The sequence below is a fragment of the Triplophysa rosa genome, linkage group LG15, assembly GCF_024868665.1.
Source record: "Triplophysa rosa linkage group LG15, Trosa_1v2, whole genome shotgun sequence".
NCBI classification, from domain to species: domain Eukaryota; kingdom Metazoa; phylum Chordata; class Actinopteri; order Cypriniformes; family Nemacheilidae; genus Triplophysa; species Triplophysa rosa.
Genome location: NC_079904.1, coordinates 24,337,097 through 24,357,187, shown reverse-complemented (window position 1 = coordinate 24,357,187; position 20,091 = coordinate 24,337,097). Strand labels below are relative to the sequence as shown.

The 20,091-nt window shown below is 41.4% G+C and overlaps 2 protein-coding genes and 1 long non-coding RNA gene across 4 annotated transcripts in view; all 3 read left to right on the top strand.

Moving 5' to 3' along the window:
* Positions 1-5,622, top strand: part of lama2 (laminin, alpha 2) — a 134,712-nt gene extending 129,090 nt beyond the window's left edge. Inside the window, 8 exon segments of the mRNA XM_057352085.1 lie at positions 452-514; positions 1,119-1,231; positions 1,316-1,505; positions 1,741-1,899; positions 2,068-2,221; positions 4,136-4,266; positions 4,336-4,558; positions 4,720-5,622. Coding sequence (XP_057208068.1) covers positions 452-514; positions 1,119-1,231; positions 1,316-1,505; positions 1,741-1,899; positions 2,068-2,221; positions 4,136-4,266; positions 4,336-4,558; positions 4,720-4,874 — 1,188 coding nt within the window. The 3' untranslated portion in view covers positions 4,875-5,622.
* A 1,118-nt stretch (positions 5,623-6,740) lies between these two features.
* Positions 6,741-20,067, top strand: LOC130566256 (enoyl-[acyl-carrier-protein] reductase, mitochondrial). Of its 2 annotated transcripts, none has more exons than XM_057353613.1 (12): positions 6,741-6,866; positions 10,624-10,812; positions 13,439-14,855; positions 15,043-15,140; positions 15,256-15,387; positions 15,544-15,687; positions 15,773-15,875; positions 17,128-17,230; positions 17,315-17,388; positions 17,466-17,526; positions 19,731-19,803; positions 19,896-20,067. In XM_057353613.1, the coding sequence occupies exons 3-12, from the start codon at positions 14,740-14,742 to the stop codon at positions 20,054-20,056; spliced, it is 1,065 nt and encodes a 354-aa protein (XP_057209596.1). In that variant the 5' UTR covers positions 6,741-6,866; positions 10,624-10,812; positions 13,439-14,739; the 3' UTR covers positions 20,057-20,067. The 2 variants fall into 2 exon arrangements, with proteins under 2 accessions (XP_057209596.1, XP_057209597.1); XM_057353614.1 differs by having other exon boundaries at positions 6,764-6,866; positions 10,381-10,812.
* LOC130566263 (uncharacterized) lies at positions 17,537-19,692 on the top strand. The gene is made up of 3 exons (XR_008964448.1): positions 17,537-17,732; positions 17,836-18,274; positions 18,772-19,692. It is a non-coding gene; the product is annotated as an uncharacterized LOC130566263 (long non-coding RNA).
* Positions 20,068-20,091: the final 24 nt, after the last annotated feature.

The following is a 20,091-nucleotide window of genomic DNA, read 5'->3' as shown; positions in this document are numbered from 1 at the left end:
AGAGAGAGAGAGAGAGAGAGAGAGAGAGAGAGACACAGAGAGAGAGAGAGAGAGAGAGAGAGCAGGTGTATGTAATGATGGAGTGGTTTTCAGGTCGTTACCCTCACAGATGACTGGCTCCAGTTGTGCAGACATTTAGAGAGAGAGACCTGATTCAATATTCAGTACACTTCAGCATAGTATCTGATGCTTTTAGTCTTAAAGTGACGGTTCACCGTAGAATGAAAATTCTGTCATTACTCACTCTCAAGTCATTCCAACCGTAACACCTTTGCTCATCTTCAGAACACAAATGAAGATTTATCTTGACCCGCATAGACAGCAACACAACATACACTCAACGTGCAGAAAGTCAGTAAAGACATCGTTAAAACAGGCTTTTATCCTCCGAGTGTTATTGAGTGTATCTGAGCTCTGCTGCTTCACTTATATTTCTGTTTGCTGATCTCAGGCCACGCCCCTCGCTGAGGTCAGCCCCATCCCAGACACGCCCACCAATGTCAAAGACCCCACGGTATCAACAATACTCACTCCTACACACACACACACACACAGTGTGCAATAATTTCAGTGTAACCCGTGTAAAAAAAGAAAAATTGATGTCTTATGCTGCTATAGCGCACTCCGTGCCACTTCTGTGAATGAAAGAAATCTGACCACATTAACCTCAGCAGAAACACTGCAGAATATTTGTCATGATTGTGATTTCTTTATTTCTCATGCGTTTGTTTCAAATCAGTTTTCAGGTGTAATTGAAGAATTGATTTGAAAAAACAAATAACCCCCTTTTTTTACACATTTAAAAAATCATGTTTATTTTATTATGTATCACAGTTGATGTCAATCAAACTGCGGTCGGGCTGATACTAACTAACCCAGTAAAGCACAATAAAAACGTGATTTTTTAAACATCATCTGTTTCTGCAGTCAGACTCTTTGATTGCTTTCATTGCTTCAATGTTTTTAATTGGATGCGCAGAAGCTTGTCCTCTGGCGCCATCTACAGGCCGTCAATAGGAACATTTGGAGGGTTTTTGGGGGTGGTTGGGCTTGGTCATAAGAAGAATATGTCTGATTGGTGTGGTGTGTGAGTGTCATGTGTTGTGTGTTCTGTGCAGGGCTCGTGTGCAGCTGAAGCAGGTCCTGTCATATTGCAACTTGCCAAACAGTTCGGTCTGTCCAGAAACAGTCACATGGCCTTTGAGTTTGATGACCGAAAGGTGAAGAACAGGTGAGTGAAACTTCATCATCATCACGTGTGTGTTCTGATCTTAAGCTCGTCTTGTATGACACACGTGTGTTTGTGTGAACGCAGGTTGATCATCGAGTTTGAGATGCGTACAGAAGCAGATTCTGGTCTGGTCTTCTACATGGCCAGAATAAATCACGCTGACTTCGCCACCGTCCAGGTGAAGGAAGGAATGGCTCATCTGAGTTATGATCTGGGCAGCGGTAACACCTCCGTCAGCGTGCCGCGTGTCATCAATGACGGAGAGTGGCACAAGGTTTGACTGTCCTCTTTCATTCATCAGGAAATACTCCACAAAAACACTTTCAGGAAGACTGAGTGATGGAGTGAAGTTGACCTGATGCTTACCAGCATTATATCTGTCTTCATCTGAGATCTCTAGGAAAAGAGTTTCTGTGTGCGTGCGTGCGTGCGTGAAGTGTCATTTCTCTCTCTCTCTCTCTGTGTGTGTGTGTGAAGTGTCATTTGTCTCTCTCTCTGTGTGTGTGTAGATCCGTGTGTTGAGAGAGAAGCAGAGGGGAATTCTGACCATCGACGGCCGTCACTCCAGGCACACAACCAGTCCAAAGCAAGCTGATATTCTGGATGTTGTGGGAATGTTGTATGTGGGGGGTTTGCCTCTCAATTACACCACCAAACGCATCGGACCTGTGAGTACACACACACACACACACACACACACACACACACACACACACAGAGCACACACACACACAGAGCACACACACAGAGCACACACACACACACACACACACACACAGAACCTGGTGAATGTGTTGTGTGTCTCTCTGAGTGACTGTGCATGGGTTGTGTTTCAGGTGTTGTACAGCATCAACGGCTGCATCAGGAACTTCAGGATGTTAAATCTGCCGTTGGACATGGAGAACCCCTCCTCCAGTTATCGGGTGGGCTCCTGCTTTGCTAACCCACAGAAGGGAACTTATTTTGATGGCACTGGCTATGCCAAAGCCGGTAAGACTCCACATCGTTACAGTCTGTGAAACTAAACTCTGAATCATTTTTAATTGCTTTCACTAACACGCGTTCAATAACCACATGTGACAAAATCCTGAAACACTGTTGTCATTCATTCTCCAACACTTTTTTATTTTCAGCACATTTATCAAACGCTCAAACGCTGCTTTCAGAAGGGTTACAAAGACATTTAAAAGAGAAGGATGGGAAATGGCCGTCAGTGTTTTGAAATATAGCAAACTTTAGCAGGAAGTAAAAGAATAAACATGTTGCTTTAGGGTTAGAGTTCAAATATGAAGTGTTTTATGGAACTAAGCAAAAAACAGGTGCAAGTCAAATAACGACAATATCATGGAAAAGTTCTTTATTTTGTCATTTAATTTAAAAAAAATGTAGAGCTTAATTAGTTTGATTAATTGATAAAGTATGAATGGCGGGTAACTCACGGGCTAGTTCAGTTCATGCAACCACAATGATGAGGAAGACGAGTGACTTGACAATCATTCACACCCTCCACAAGAAGGGTAAGCCACAGAAGGTCATCGCTGAATCAGTGCTGCTTCAAAATATATTCATAGAGAGTTGACTGGAAGGAAAGAGTTTGGTAGGAAAAGCTGCACAAGCAACAGGGATGACCGCAGCCTTGGGAAGATTGTCAGGAGAAGGCCATCAGAGCTTCACAGGGAGTGGACAGAAGCTGGAGCCACAACACACAGACGTCTTAAGGAAATGGGCTAAAGCGGTCACATTCCTGAACCATCATTTCAGATGAAAGTACATTTTGCATTTCATTTGTAAATCAAGGTCCCAGAGGCACGGAAGTCCAGTGTGAAGTGTCCACAGTCTGTGATGATTTGGGTTGTCATGTCGTCATCTGCTGGTGTTGGTCCGCTGTGTTTGATCAAATCCACAGTCAACGCAGCCGTCTAGCAGGAGATTTTGGAGCTTTTTGGAGATGCAGGACTTAGCACCTGCCCACAGTGGGAAATCTACTTCTGACCCATGATATTATTGTGCTTTATTGGCCAGCCAGCTCATCTGACCTGAACCCTATAGGGAATCTATGGTGTATTGTCAAGAGGACGTTTAGAAACATCCCATCAATCAATCCAGACCAGCTGGAGGCTCATATAGTCAAGCAACCTGGGCTTTAATACACCTCAGCAGTGCTGATCATCATCGTTCTATGCCACGTCACATTAAAGCAGGAAGCCCTGCAAAATGAGCCCCAACCAAGTATTGAGTGCATCATTTAACATACTTTGGAGATCTCGAACATTTCTGTTTTGTAAATCTTTTTTGGATTGATCTTTAAGAAGATAAGTCGTAACCGTCAAAATTAAAAGTAAAAACTGTTGAAATACTTGCAATGAATCTGGGATATGAGAAAGTTCGATTTTCTTAATTAAATGACAAAAAAGAATCAACTTTTCCATGATATTCTCATTTTTTTAGATGCAGCTGTAGATTTAAGTTTCAACTTATTTCAATAAACGTAATTAAGCATACCCCATTGGCAAATACTTTTTATTGTTGTAAACATAAGTTAGATTTTTAGAAAACCAGAGTTAAAGTGATGGTTCACTCAAGAATGAGAATTTACTCGCCCTCACCCTTGTCATGTCATACCTGTATGACTTTCTTTCTTCTGCAGAACACAAAAGAAGATATTTTGAAGAATGTTGTTAACTGGCACCCATTGGTTTTGTGCTCATGCTATAGAAGTGAATGGGGTCCAGTGCTGTTCGGTTACCGACTCTTCAAAATATCCTCTTTTGTGTTCTGCGGAAGGAAGGAAGCCAGCCATACAGGTTTAAAATGACAGAGGGGAAGTAAATAATGACAGAACTTTCATTTTTGGGTGAACGATCACTTTAAAAGTGTGCGTGCGTGTGTGTGTTTTCTGTCCAGTGGCTGCGTATCGAGTTGGTAATGATGTATCTGTGGATCTTGAGTTTCGGACATCCCAGAGCAGTGGAGTTCTGTTAGGTGTCAGCAGCCAAAACACGGATGCACTTGGTATTGAACTAGTCAACGGAAAGGTATGAGAGAGAGAGTGTGTATTTCTTTTTGTGTCTCTTCTGTTTATTAAAGCGTGTATGTTTGTGTAGCTTCTGTTCCATGCCGATAACGGAGCGGGCCGCTTTACAGCCGTATATGAGCCTGATCAGGGGGCGGGGCTTTGTGATGGACAGTGGCACACTGTCTCCGCCCACAAGCTGAAGCACCGCCTTGAGCTGATTGTGGACGGCAGAAAGTCTGAGGCAGTGAGTCGTGATCCTCGCTCGCCCTCTGCTGACACCAATGACCCTGTGTATGTGGGAGGATACCCCGGTATGCCAATCAAACTCTCTCGTCTATGTAGTGTGTGTGTGTGTGTGTGTGTGTGTGTGCGTGCGTATGTGATTCTATGAGTTGAGAAGAGTTACAGATCAGTTAAAGAGCATCAGTTTTGAGATGATTTGACTGAAATCCTGTCCGTCTGTTTGTTACAGACGGTCTGAATCAGTTTGGACTCACCATAAACGCATCATTCAAAGGCTGCATGAGAAATCTGAAGATCACTAAAGCTGCCAAGACCCTCGAGGTGCAAATGAACAAAGTCCTGGAGCTCAGAGGAGTTCAGCCTCTCACCTGCCCTGCTGCATAAACACACACACGCACGAAAAGAATCAGTCAATCATAAATAAATCAAATGCAAAGGTGCAGAAACCAAAACTGTGTTTAAAGGCATAGTTCACACACTCATGTACTCACCCTCATGTCATTTCATACCTGTATAAATGCCTTTGTTCTGATGAACACAGAGAAAGATTTTTGGAAGAATGTTAGTCATTTTTAGTTCTGGGACATCATCCACACCATAGTAGAAAAAATGGTAGTCAAAGTCGGCCCAGAAATGTCAGTTGCTAACATTCTTCCAAATATCTCTCTTTGTGTTCAACGGAACAAAGAAACTGAAACATGTTTGAAACAACCTGAGGGCGAGTAAATGACGACAGAATTGTCATTTTTGGGTGAAGTGTCCCTTCAAGGTGACATGATCACCACAAATAAAATATCAAGAAGTTTTTTAAAGTCCGTAAAAATCATGCAGCTCAACTGAAGAATGATTCATGAGGAGTAATAGATGACGTTTTATTTGCCGTGTTATTCACCTTCACTCTTCCTGTATGTGTGACTGTCATCTGAACACCTGCATGTGGAGTTCATTTCATGACATCATCAGTGAAGATCATAATACATCACGTCCCATCAGATCACATGGAAGCAAGTGTGATGTGAACACATTACAGATGTGATGTAATTGAAGTGAATGTTTATCATCAGTGTGATTTGTTTTCTCAGATGTGTGTTTAGCATGAACTGAATATTTCAAAATAAAGAAATCTCCCCTGCCCGTGTGTTTCCTTTAAACTCATTTCACCGCAGTCCTAAACTCTTCCTGTGTGCTTCAACCTTTTATCTCTCAAGGTTGTCTCTGTTAAACCGATGAGAAGTGAAACGGAGTTGAAATGATGATGATGTGATGAAATACAGTAAAGTCACGTGACACACACAGTTGAGGGCCTTGATGTTGTTGAGCAGTATTTTCAGGGCACTTGACTTGTAGAGGTCGTGATGATCAGAGGTGTTGGTCATCATCAGATGGTTTTACTGAAGAGATGCTGCATTCATATCAACCGCGCTAATGAAATATTTCATGTTGAATACCGTATAATAACTTATAATCATTCACCGAGTTCTTTAAAAACAACAACTTGAAAGAAAAGAATGACCTTTGCGATATGAATACAGAATCTGACAGACTAATATTAGTAATGATATAACATTGGTCTCTTTCTATTTTAAGTAATGACTAAATGTAAACTAAGCGTGTTGCATGTTTTTCAGTCATGGGTTGGTTAAACTGAAGCAACAAGGACTGTGTTAAGGTGTTTCTGACTGCACTACACGTGATTTTTCTGTCATACTTCACGTGTTCGAGCATATTAATATAACATGACTAAATAAAAGCGGACGTTGTTTCTTTACTTTTTATGATTCTTGATTGGATATAAGCACAAATGTGACGCTTTTCGCTGCTGTACCTCAATTGTCCACTAGGGGTCCGGCAAGGATCAATGATGATTCCTAAATGCCGCTTAGTTCCCTATCTGATGCTTTATATGCAGTCTTCATATCTGTTTTACTTCATTCTTATAATGTTCAATATTTAAATGCACAATAGACAAGTGAACCTTGCACCGTGTTTATACTTTTACATTACATTATACTTTACTGAATAATCACTTCATTCAACCTGTTTTACACTGTGCTAGACTTTACATCTTTAACTTTAATATTATTTATTTTTATTAGATTCGGTGAAGTTGAGTTAACAAGAATCTTTTGTGATGTGTTCTTGCTATAAATATTTTTTGCAGTGCAATAGTAATACGTAATAAAGCAATGGTGTTTAATAAAACAAATACAACGATAAAGTAATGATTTTAGATCGCTCACGAGGTCTATGTGCACGCGCGCTTCAGGCTGCTGCAGGGACTTCTTTTCTGAAGGGAAACGCAAACAGTTTGTTTTGTCTTTGTGGATTATGAGACTGGCTTTCATTTTTATAATCAGGACTCGATGTGCTTCTATGGTAAGTGAATGATAGTTTACAAACACTTTACATTTGTTTTCTGTCTCAAAGTCTGCATTTGATCTGTACGTTACTGCTACAGTCACATTTAAGGCTCGTGCAGACAGAGACCTTTTGAGAATCCTGAAAGATTCCTATGATCCTAGATGATGAAATATGACACATATTAAAGACGACAAAGTTATGAATAGTACCGTTAGCTTGTTTTACTGTCATTGACTGCTGCTGTGATCAGTGTCATTATGTCAGTCTTCATCTCCTACAATCTCATTCATGTCTCCAGACTTCTCCACTCTTGTTGTTGTCGGTCGAGCTCGAAAGACGAATCTTTAAACCGCTTTCTTACATCCATTGCACCAATAACGTAAAATAAAACCACTAAACGAGCGAAACGAGCAGCTGCATAAAGAAATCGCGTAAAAAAACGTCTTATTTCATTTATTTCTACTATACATCATACTAGAAACACTCTACATATACAGGTGATAATAAACGGAACTGCGTGGAAAACAAAACCATGAAAATATTGAAGGATCTGTTGCTGGAGACTTTCTATTGGCTGTTGTTTGCATAATTAATGAGGTTGGTCTGCGGAAGGTTTGCGTGCTGTTTTTCTGCCTGTTTTTGTTAGTCGTTTATTAATATAATTATGTTTCAAGTTTCGTTTGCGTCAGTAATGCGTGTAATGAACAATTTTGTGATTTGAAATGTAGGATTTCATATTTTGTGTCGCCTTACCGTCGTGTAGAGTCCCGTTGCTAGGAAGTATATTGTTGCTCTGAACCGTATTGCAGAAGACGTCGCGCGCTGATTCTTTTCTGTTCGCTGCAATTCTGGCGTTTCTTCTGGCGTTTTCTACAATCGTTACTGATCGGTTCGTTCATGGAGCCTTCAAAGAGAAAAGTTAAGTATAAACTGGACTTTAATAAGTTTAGGCCTGTTGGCACTAAGGTGTACATCCCTAGAAATGTTACACCGCAGTTCACCAGAAAGAAACTGAGTGAACGTCTCATTGAGCCTCAGGCCGACTTTATTTTAAACGATCCAAACCTGAAGCTCATGGGGACAGAATACAACTGTCTCCATGACCCGTATCTCAAGGACTTCTTCAGCAATCCTGCGAAGAGGAAGCGCTTCCTGAAACTGGGCCTCATAGACAACAATGATGACGTGCTGTGTGGACTTGACAAGTTTAACCTCTACATGGCATACAATAATAATCCTAGCTGGAAGGAAGTCGACATCACAGGAGAAACCTCGACGGTGAGATTAAAAACACCCTCCGCAGTGTCTGCTGGATCAGAGGCGATTGACAACAGTGTTCTAATCGACCTCGAGGAGACTCCAGAAGTACCCTCAGAAGAGCACAACGAGCCCTCAGAAGAGCACAACGAGCCCTCAGAAGAGCACAACGAGCCCTAGGACACAGGTCACAGAATGAAGATCACATTCATCAATCACATTACACACGCACACACACACACATCATGCGCATGCTCACACATTATACGTACACACCCCACACACACCGTGGACACACAACATACACGCACACATCAATCATACATGCGCGCACACACACACACACACACACACACACACACACATATCATACGCACACCGCACTTAAATCACACATCGTACGCACACACATCATGCACACGCTCACACCGTGACCGCACACACTGTCTACACCCGCCACACACACACATCGTGCACACACACATTTATGCAGACAGTTTTGCTATAGTTCCTTGTAGAATTTGACTCTCTTTCCTCTCAGATTAGTTGATGTTTCACTGGGTTTAGCCATTCTTCTGTTAGACTGTCTCACAGATAGATTAGCTTGTATAGCCGTCAGTCCACAATTAGATAGTAGGTACCAATTTAGGGCAACCGATTACCAAGCAATGATTCATTTAGTTTAGTCTGTGAAAAGGTCGTATTAGCAATCAAAGAGCTGTGGAGGTGGTAGCCTGCGTTCCCGGTGGGGCGTAAGGAATAGAATGACCCTGCGGGCTTAGTAACTACTAGCTAGTTTGTAACTAACTCTGCACGTTATTCGGTTGCGCCATTTGGTTTTAAGACAGAACATAGCTAGTAGTCCGTAAGCTTTCCGTAAAGTAATGCGTAGTCGCATAATATTACATTTACCTTTACTAGTCAAATAGCAGCCTTTAAATTCGTGAGAAAAAGTTGTGTTGAAAGGTTGTGAATTTCAAAACGTTCTTGATTTAAACTTATTTTACATAATAACGGTAAAAATACGTTTTTACTAAATCGAATACTAAGTTACCCAATCATGAATAACATATAGGTATTTTATGAAACATTTAAAATAAACAAGATTAATAAACAAATGCTTATTAAAAACAATACAGCCCAATAAAATCATAATAAATGACATGTAGTATGGGTGATTTCATTTTACTGCCAACCGCCAATGAAATAAAAAGATGATTTTTATTTTGACGTGCACAACACAGTAGTGTTGTCAAAAATATCGATATTTCGATACTGAAAAATCTGAAACGGTTCCAATACGCACGTCCCACGTATCGATACCAGCTGCGCGTTCCCGCTCACTCTCTTTTTTCCGACATGTACGTGAACACGGTGACAACAGAGCTCCGCCTCCTCCCACAGACTTGACTCGTTTGGGCAGTTAAAAAATGTTCGTGTTAGAAAAGATGGCCACTGCAGAGTCTCAGTAACACATCTGTCGCGTGGTGAACGCTCGTTTACGCTTCCCATGTTTACCATCGCGCTCTATGTGTGTGCGCTGATCAATAATTTCACCCACTCGTTTTATTCGCCCTGTTTAAACGTTGTTTATGTTAGAAAGCTGGCCAGTACAGTCTCCGCAACAGTTCTCATGTTTAATACACGTGTTTCTGTCTATATGTGCGCTGATCAATGATTATTATGTGAATAAAAGCCAAATATTTTTTAATCATATAAATGTAGGGTATTAACATTAATTAGCAATGAATGAGCAATACATTTGTTCAAGTATTTATTAAACTCTTTAATCTCTTTATTAATCTCTCAACTAATGTAAGCTCTGGTCCATTAATACTGACAAATACAACTTTAATTTTAAATAGTAAATGTATTAGTAAAATTTACATTAGATTAACAATTAGTAAATAATGTAAATATATACCTCATTGTCTAGTCTTGTTCAATTTAATTTTAAATAAAATTTTTAAAAAATCCTCGGTCCTGATTCTGCTAGACCTATCTGCAGCGTTTGACACTGTCAAACTGTCAACTGACACAGTTGCGTTCGTTCTAGTGCTGGTTTCGCTTGTTTTTGTGAGATTTTGAAGGCGTGTCTTGCTGAATTCAATTGCGTGATTAAAACGGGTATTTAAGTGCAATTAACCACCGCGTGCAGACCGAAGAGCATAAAGACCATCGACTCTACCTGTGCGACTCCACCGAGCAAGGACACCGACAAGGCACTTGATCATTGCACCTCAGTATTGACCCTCAGGTCTTTCTCTTTTAGCACTTACTGAAACCTGGATCAAGCCAGAGGACACTGCCACACCGGCTGCCCTCTCCAATAACTACACTTTCTCTCACAGCCCACGCAGATCAGGGAGGGGTGGAGGAACCGGTCTACTTATCCCCAACGACTGGAAATTCAAACAGCTGGCACCCTCGTGTGACAACATCTCCTTCGAGTCACATGCTGTTACTATCATCCACCCTGTTAAAACTCATGTTGTGGTTATCTATCGTCCCCCAGGTCAGCTTGGACATTTCTTGGAGGAGTTGGATACGCTTCTGTCATCCTTCCTCGCCGAGGATGGTACTCCTCTGGTGGTACTTGGAGACTTCAACATCCACCTTGAAAAACCGCAGGCTGCCGACTTCAACAACCTGACTGCATCGTTTGACCTCAAGCGAGTTCCCACTTCAGCAACTCATAAGTCTGGTAATCAACTAGATCTTATCTACACACGCTACTGCTCCACTCATCACTTCCAAGTCACCCCGCTGCGTGTTCAGTTCTCTTTCGTGCTTGAATGGATAAAACCACACAAGATTATGTCAGAAAGCCCGTTTTGTCTAGCATTTTCTTAAGCACAGACTTCAAAGTGTAAAATAAAATCTTAAATGAATGCAAAGAGTTGTGAAAATGGGAGTGCGGTGACGGTCAGATCTGCGTACTGAGACGGCTCTTAAAGGGGCCGCGCTCTTAAACGTGCTGCTGTGACTCCTGTCACTAATGTTAATCAAAGAACAAAGTAAAAGAAGAAATCAATGTGATTTTGTAGCTTTAATGAGAATTCTTCTGCATTTAATTTATAATTTAGCATTAAAGACTGTAAAGTGTTTGAGAACTTCCTTCAATTTCTGTATATTTCATGATAGCTCTCAATTATATTGTTGAAAGGCTATAATTAATGTTAAAATAATCAATTTAATAGAGACATCAGTTACAGTACTAATATCAAAATGTTTTTTTTTCATTCATAAAATGACGCGGTTAAAGAAATATGTTGTTTCTACATCGATTTGAAGAGTAAATGTGAAACATTGACAATACATTGAATTTGTCGCCATGTTTGTCCGTTTAGGGCTGCTGTTCAAAACAACTCTACAATGCACGTTTCCTCTCCCCTGCGGTGTAGTGGTGAAACGGATCGCGGATGATCCGTGATATGTACGGATCGTACTCTACGGTTCGGAACGCATGTGACCCGCGGATTAAATGTATGTTTATTCATCATTGAGTAAGAGAGTAAAACAATTTTATCGCCTACGCGCTCTCTCTCCAGTATCTGGACGAGTACAATATTAAAGCGGTTCCAGATAAACAATGACGCTCAAAACTGCTCCGTCACACAGCTAATATTACAACAACAACAACCTATCTTGGTTCTAAGAAACAGAAAAACCAATGTTACTCTCATACTGATCCGAATCAAAGCATCCTCCTCGGGGGTGATTTTAAGACGATCTTTCTCTCCAACGTCTCTCTGCTGGGAAGTATCTCCATAGATATCTGTGAGTACAGTATATCTGCTAAAAGCCTCAGTACTATGAAGATATTTCGGTAGCAAAACTTGAGAGCTTGTAGATTTTAATTTGTGAACTTGTAAAGTATTTGTACCTGTACACTAAAATGTACACTCACAGCCCCAATGTGAAAACTTGTAGTTGAATGTTGAGATTTGCACTCGTGGACAAAACTCACAAAGTTAGTTTTGCAACGGGTTCATTGCGAAAGTAGTAGCAAAAGTCAAGGCGGGAAGATTTGAAACTGCAGTGACAGGTTTGAGAGGTTGTGGATGCCTGTTTGTGGTTGCAATTCAAAAATGTGTAAATATGTGCTGTGCATTTGTATCTGCCAGTGTATGTTGTAAATGTCAGAATGTGACTATTTTTCTGCAAATTCAGAAGACAGATTTGTGAGTTTTGTCCACGAGTGCAAATCTCAACATTCAACTACAAGTTTTCACATTGGGGCTGTGAGTGTACATTTTAGTGTACAGAAATACCTTCATACAGTACCGCGGGTCCTAACTCGTCTCTGTTGGAAAGTCTTTATAATATTAACACAGGTCTTAGCTCCTGTCTGACTTTTATTCTTCTTTTTAAACTTAAAATCCACAGAGCTTTTATTTGATGTAATACATAAGTCATCGCTCTTTCTACGGTCTTTCTAATGCCCGCATGATCTCTTCCCTGCGTCAACATCAGAACCACATCTTTTGTACTGTGGTGGCCACCGTCGTGTTTGGACTGAGCGATTCACGGCAAATCTATAATACAACGCTAGTGGCCGCTGTAAATCAAAAACTGCGCCTTTAACATAATTATGTTTCAAGTTCCGTTTTGGCCAATAATTCTTGTAATGAACACTTTTGTGATTGCTGATGCAGATTGTTTTTGTTAAGTTACCGTTCTCTCGAGCTCTCCTCCTGTGGGTGACGTATGTTTATCGTATGTCTAACACTGAAAGATCGCTCACCTCCCTACAGTGTAAGGTTAATACACTAAAGTAAAGGATGTTTTATTCCACATTATTCCACGACTGTTGAATAAATGAACACTGAAGTGCTTTTATTTTTTTCAATGCTGATAACAAGAAATCACCGTAGTGATGAACAGTGATGTCTCGTATTGTAATTACAGTTAAAGGGTTCAAATGAAACCAACCTTGAGACCTTCGTTCATCTTCACAACACAAATTAAAACAAACTTTCTTGTCTTTTGTTGAGGTCCCTGGTCCTTGCAACAGGTTCGACATTCACATTCCTTTGTTCTTTTGGGGGAAAGGGGCTCTGTTATATTGTTTTATTATAAAATATCAGAAATTGAATGAATTGTATTTTACAGATGTAAATTAACATTTCTTTTATCACTACATGTATGGTCAAATATAAACACCCACGTCATTCTGATACATCATATGACACGGCTAAAGGAATATTATGGTTTGTTTTAGATGTGATGTAATGTGTCTACAGGATTTAAGGTTGATAAACGCTGTATTTTCCACACACCGTGCATGTTTGTATCTCCTCTTTGCTCCGCCTCTCTGAGACACACAGATGTTTAACAAAGCTCATGGCTCTGAAAAGCGAGGTGTGCTGTGATTGGCCAGTTCACCAGTGCGTAGTGATTGGTGGAATACTGCAAGCGTGTGAGGGAAATGTGACGCCTCTGACCATATCTGGAACATCAGGTTCCTCTTCAGTTGTACTGACAGGTACGCCCATCTTACTTGCGTCTACATTTGGGCGGTCTTAGTCCAATCAGACCACCAACTGACGTAGATTTGTGGGGGTGTGGCTACACGAGGTGTTTCAGGCAGGTCTGGGTCTTTTGTTCCCACACTTTCATTTCTGCAATTTTACACGTCTAATACATGCATGAGCAACTTATAACACACCAAAGACACAGAACAACACGTGTTCGTGCCATATGAAATACGTATGTATGGATATATTACATTATTCGATATGATATTATTTATTGCTTAATATTTTAAGTGAATGTAGTAGAAATATGCGTTAAAAGCAAAACATTTCAACCAATGTTGTGCAACATAATTATTTTATTCTAGACTTAGAGCTTTAATACTAAAGTTAAAGCACCACTTTCTCGAAAGATTTAACATTGAACACTTCAAATAGTTGATATGACGTCTTTATTCAGCATCATAATCTAGTGATATTTGACTAAATATGTGATTTTAAATGTCCTGTAAACTTCATGATGTGAAGTATTTGAAGGGAATGTTTATCATCATCAGTGTGATTTTCTTTCTCAGATGTGTGTTTAGCATGAACTGTGAACTCATGAACTGAATATTTCCAAATAAAGAAATCTCCCCTGCCGTGTGTTTCTGCTGAAAGAATCACTGAAATGAGGAATTGAGATTTATTTCACCGCAGTCCTAAACTCTTCCTGTGTGCTTCTTTAACCTTTTATCTCTCAAGACCACAAAATGCAAATAAACTGAAAATGTGATCATTGAGATCTTCAATAAAATCATGTGTAGGTCATGAGTAAACGGGGGTTTTGTGGGGAGTGAAAATGTTTTCTTTGCTTCAGCGTTCACTGTCAGTTTTTACAGTTTCTTTGTAAAAATATTCTTGTAATATGAAATGAACACATCTTTGGCAGCATCTAGATTTGATGTAAAAGCACAGACCTCAGGATGGGTTAGAAATGTAAATATTATTGATGAAAATGATGTTTCAGAGCAGCTGTTAAACCGATGAGAAGTGAAACGGAGTTGAAATGATGATGATGTGATGAAATACAGTAAAGTCACGTGACACACACAGTTGAGGGCCTTGATGTTGTTGAGCAGTATTTTCAGGGCACTTGACTTGTAGAGGTCGTGATGATCAGAGGTGTTGGTCATCATCAGATGGTTTTACTGAAGAGATGCTGTCGATCTGTTCATCACTGCTCAGCTTTAATCTACAGACAACATTCACGTGATGAGGACACGGTCAGGTACTCGCTTTACATTCATATTCATGAGCTTGATTTATACAGTAGAAATGTAAAGAACACAAACAGAAGTGTTTCACTTATAAAGTGTGGAATGAATTGATCTTCATCTTCTAATGGCTAGAGAGCGTTTCATGGGTGTTCAGGTGTCAGTGTAGCAGTGACGGTAGAGAACACTGGTTTGTTTCAGAATGGAGGAGATGATGTTGCGTCCCGTCAGAGGTCACGATGTGAGGCTGAAGATGCTCGCAGCACCCGTCAATCCTGCCGACATCAACATGATCCAGGGTTCAGTACACACACACACTCAGAGTTTGTAATGTCTGACAGGCCAGATGTTCTTACAGATGATGTTGTGTTGTGAGATGGAGAAGGTCACGGCTCTTTGGTGTTGTCTCTGTAGGTTCATACCCGATCCTGTGTCCTCTTCCTGCTGTGGGGGGGAATGAGGGGGTGGGAGAGGTGATAGAGGTGGGCAGTGATGTCACAGCTCTCAAGCCTGGTGATTGGGTCGTGCCCATTGATGCTGGCTTTGGTAAAGAGATATTTGAGTATCACTGGCATTACATCAGAAACATTTTTACAATCCTCAGTCCAGTTCCTACAGGTGTGTGTGTCAGGTAAGTGGAGGACAGGTGTTGTGTGTAAAGATCATGACGTGTGTGTGTGTGTGTGTGTGTGTGTGTGTCAGGTACGTGGAGGACAGGTGTTGTGTGTAAAGATCATGACGTGATGTCTGTTTGTAAACACATCTCTGTGTTGGGAGCTGCTACAGTGTTTGTGAATCCCTGCACTGCATACAGAATGCTGAAAGACTTTCAATCCCTCACACCAGGTAACAAACACTCTCTCTGTACATGTGTGTTTATTTTATCATCTGTTTGAGTGGCCAATCTCTCTCTCTCTGTGTGTGTGTGTAGGTTGTACGGTCCTTCAGAACGGATCGAACAGTGCGGTGGGACGTGCAGTCATTCAGATGGCATCAGCTCTGGGGCTTCAAACTATAAACATCATTAGAGACAGGTACACATACAGTACACGCCACTGTCATGTGTTATAGAACACGCTCTTATCTCACGTTCAGATTTCAAACGCATCTATAAAACACTGCTGCTTATAAGACAAGTCTAAAAGCATGGGATCGTTCTGATCACACATACAAGAAAACTGTATTATTCATTGCTAGTTTGTTTTAGCTCATGCATTTACTGATGTTGACAAATAAAACCTTATTGTAAAGTTTACACACGAGTGCTTTAGATTTAGGCTGTCAAACTGTCAGATTCAATGAGAATGTGTTCTGATTTCACAAGAAAACCATCCAATGCATCCGTTGAGTTTACAGAAAATTTTAAAAGATGTCTGGGTGGTGTTCATACAATGGAAGGCAATGGTGATGCCTCTTTATCTGTGGTATAAATGACATCAGAAGCTCTACTGCAGATGTTTCTACCTCAGAGGAACATTTACTAGTTTCCAGAACATCTGAAGATCTGATTTTAAGAACATTAAGGGGGGGGAGGCCACGGTGTTTCATGCATTCTGAATTCTTTACAAATCTGTTTCGTAACAACTTTTCATAGTCCCTTATTGGGCCATTATCCCGGAAAAGCACGCCCATGGCAAGGCAAAAGAAATAGCCCGCCCACGCATCAACCGATGAGCAATAGGAAGACCTGCTTACCATCAAGATTGGCTGCGCAGCATCAAGATTGGCTGCGCTGTGGGCCTGCAGCTACAGCTCGTTACTCTTGCGATAGTGAGAGAAGTTTAGGTGTTTCTGTTTGTTCGCTGCATTTCAGTGATGAATGTTATATAAATGGTGGATATAACGCTGGTTTTGGAGATGGTTTGAAACTGATATATGGAGCGGTCCCAGCACTAAAAGATGCCGGACATGAACCGTATGTGGTAAGTCAAACTGAGTCATACGTCTGTGTTTTGTTGGCAATGGGTGCGCACGTGCTTTAGTTCCGCCCCCCATCCCCCTGCACGCGTCGTATGTTTTCAGAAATAATCGTCCAGCTGTATGTCTTTTATAAATGCGATCAGACTAAAGACTCTAGGGATATTTGAAGGGTGCAATACAATTCTGTAAGTACTCAAGATCAACACGAGACATGCAGAAACTGTCTGAGTGACAGCCACTTTAATAGACATTTTCATCTGTAATCTAGATCTTATTTCAAGAATTCAGAATTCTGTCTGAACACACGCATGCACAGACACACACACAAACACATGTACGTATAAGGTATGTGTGTGTTTTATTCAGACCAAACTGTGCAGAACTGACCCAGGAGCTGAAGTCAGTGGGAGCTGATTATGTCCTCACAGAAGAGGAAGTGATGTCATCAGGGCTTTCCAAGATCTTTAAGGTGGGTTTTTTGCTCTTTGGCAACAAAGTGAAGTAATCGTGTCACATGATTTCAACAAAACAGATATTGTGAGATGTCTTATAGGAGGTTCCTAAACCTAAACTGGGTCTGAACTGTGTTGGAGGTTCGAGCGGAGGACTCGTGTTGTCTAATCTCGAGTATGGTTTTATGTTAATAACATTTCCATCAATGTGACGCATGTTGACAGCTCTGATGTTCTCTGATGTTCCTTCAGTCATGGAGGTACGATGATCACTTATGGAGGCATGGCCAGAAAACCCCTTCAGATACCCACTGTGAGTTTATCACCACCATCACGTACACTACACATCAGACCAGATATATCTATATATATTCATGTGTTCTTTTTCTAACTTCGCTCGGTGTTTCACTATGGGAATCACTTTGGGCGTGACCAACTGCGGAAGCTCCTATGACACCACGTCTGTCTCTAACAGACAGGTCGACCTGTGACCAGGCTCCCCCTGCCTACATCAGTCAGGTCGACCTCTACATATGTCATTCGCGCTTTCTTCCAATGGGAGACTGCAGCAAGCTCTCTCAGCACGCCCGAATTGGCTGATTTTCGCTTAACTGTTCAACAGGTGGACCGTCATAGGAACCCGCCACCGAACGCGAGATTAGTGAACGGGATTTTGTTGAGCTGACATTCTTGAAAGTGGGAATAGCGCCCACGTTGAGGCGAGCTATTCCGATTGGTCTATTGCGTATTCATTTACAGCGGTAGGAGACGTCAAGTCTAATTAGGTTCACGTGTCAAGGCGAACCTTCTAAGGGTTTAATTACCTTTGATCGTACAGCAGGCTACCGTGTTGTGACGTGTCGGTGATCACATCATGTCGACGGCTGTTACCCCCGCCAAAGGGAAAGAGTTGAAGGCCAGGGAGGTTGAAGAAAATCCCCTCTTCCCCGCCCAACAGTCCAGACTGCTGAACGAGTCGACCTCGCAGATAGACAGCAACCTGCATGAGGCCGAAGGGACTGAGAGGGACCTTTATGATGGGAAAAGGCTGCAGTGTCTAGGTAAATGGTTCCGTTATGGGATATAACCATTGTCTTAGAAGCCCTTTGTCATCACCCTTTCGAGCCGTTGGAAGGAGTGGGGCTCAAGTATCTTTCTTTTAAAACTGCGCTGCTCATAGCTTTGGTAACCGCCAAGCATGTGAGTGATTTACATGCTTTATCGGTTAACCCGTCTTGTTTGCAATTCGCTCCAGGGCTTACTAATGTTGCGTTCTGTCCTAACCCTGGTTTCATGCCTAAGGTGGTGGACTCAGCGTATAGGTGCCCGTCTACTGAACTGGCAGCTTTTCACCCTCCTCCATATTCTTCCCCGGAGGAGCAGAAGCTGAACTTATTGTGTCCGGTTTGGGCACTTTATATGTATGTAAACAGCGGGTTTCAGGTCTTGTGACCAGCTGTTCGTGTTGTGAGCCACTCCTCGGAGAGGGAAGCCGTTATCGCGTCAAATGGCTGTCTCATTGGATCGTGGAGGCTATATACTTGTCTTATGTTTGCAGGGGCCTGCAGCCGCCTAAGGGCTTGAAAGCCCACTCCACACGGGGTATGGCGCTTTACTCAGGAGAGTTTCTGTTGGAGACATTTGCTCGGCGGCAAGTTGGGCCACGCCACACACTTTCGTGCGGTTCTATAGACTGGACGTGTCGGAGCCTTCCTTGGCACACGCAGTGCTGGGAGCCAGTGCATCTGTACCCATTGAAGGCTATGAGGAATAGCAGGGATATGGGTGCATTCTGGGAGTGGGCTATATCTCCCATAGTGAAACACAGAGCGAAGTTAGAAAAAGAACGATGGGTTACTTAACGTAAACCCGTGTTCTTTGATAACAGAGTGCTGTGTTTCACCAGCACTTCCCTCCTTGCACGGGTACGGGAAGAAATCTTTCTTTAATGACATAGGTAGAGGTCTATAGGTCAGAGACAGACCTGGTTTCATAGGAGCTTCCGCAGTTGGTCACGCCCAAAGCGATTCCCATAGTGAAACACCTCACTCTGTTATCAAAGAACCCGGGTTTACGTTAAGTAACCCATCGTTCTGTGATGTAAAGATTCACGATACTGATCTCACGATATGATTTTTCACGATTTATTTTTACAAAATGAGTTGAGACAAATTAGAAATGAACAACTGCCCTTTTATTATTTCTCAAATGCTGCACATTTCTTTGTAAAATAAATACTGTATATATTTTATGTCAAATGACAAAACTAAACTGCAATTTTAAAACAAATTCCAAATCAAATAAAAAAAGGAATAATGCAAAGTCTCTTTTATATAAACAAACTTAGACTTTGTGCTTTTCTTGGATTTTTTACATTTAAGAAATATCTTAAAAAGTGAAGACATCAAGGACACAACCTTTGGCCTGTTTTTGAGTTTCTTTCTAGTATCTTTGTGTGCATCATGTGTTTCTTTAGTTGCGCTGACCAACATTTGCGTTTTATTTCTTGTCACGCAGAAGTCTTTAATATTCCAGAATGTGACTCTGAAAGGATTCTGGCTCACTCAGTGGAAGAAAAACCACAGGAAAGGTAACAAGCAGAAAATGAAGAGTCAAGTCTTTTCTCGTGTAAAATCACTGTAGTGTTGTATAAATCCCACCCGCTCTCTCTGTGTGTTGTAGATGAAGTTCAGATGAAGCTCATGTTAGATCATGTGTGTGATCTCATGAGAGACGGTCGTCTGACCGCCCCACCCTGTGTCCCGACTCCATTTCATCAATACACACGAGCATTACACGCTACTGTACAATCACACCAGCGCAAACATGTTCTTATCATGTAGACTCATGTGTATGTGGTGTTATCATTAACACAAAA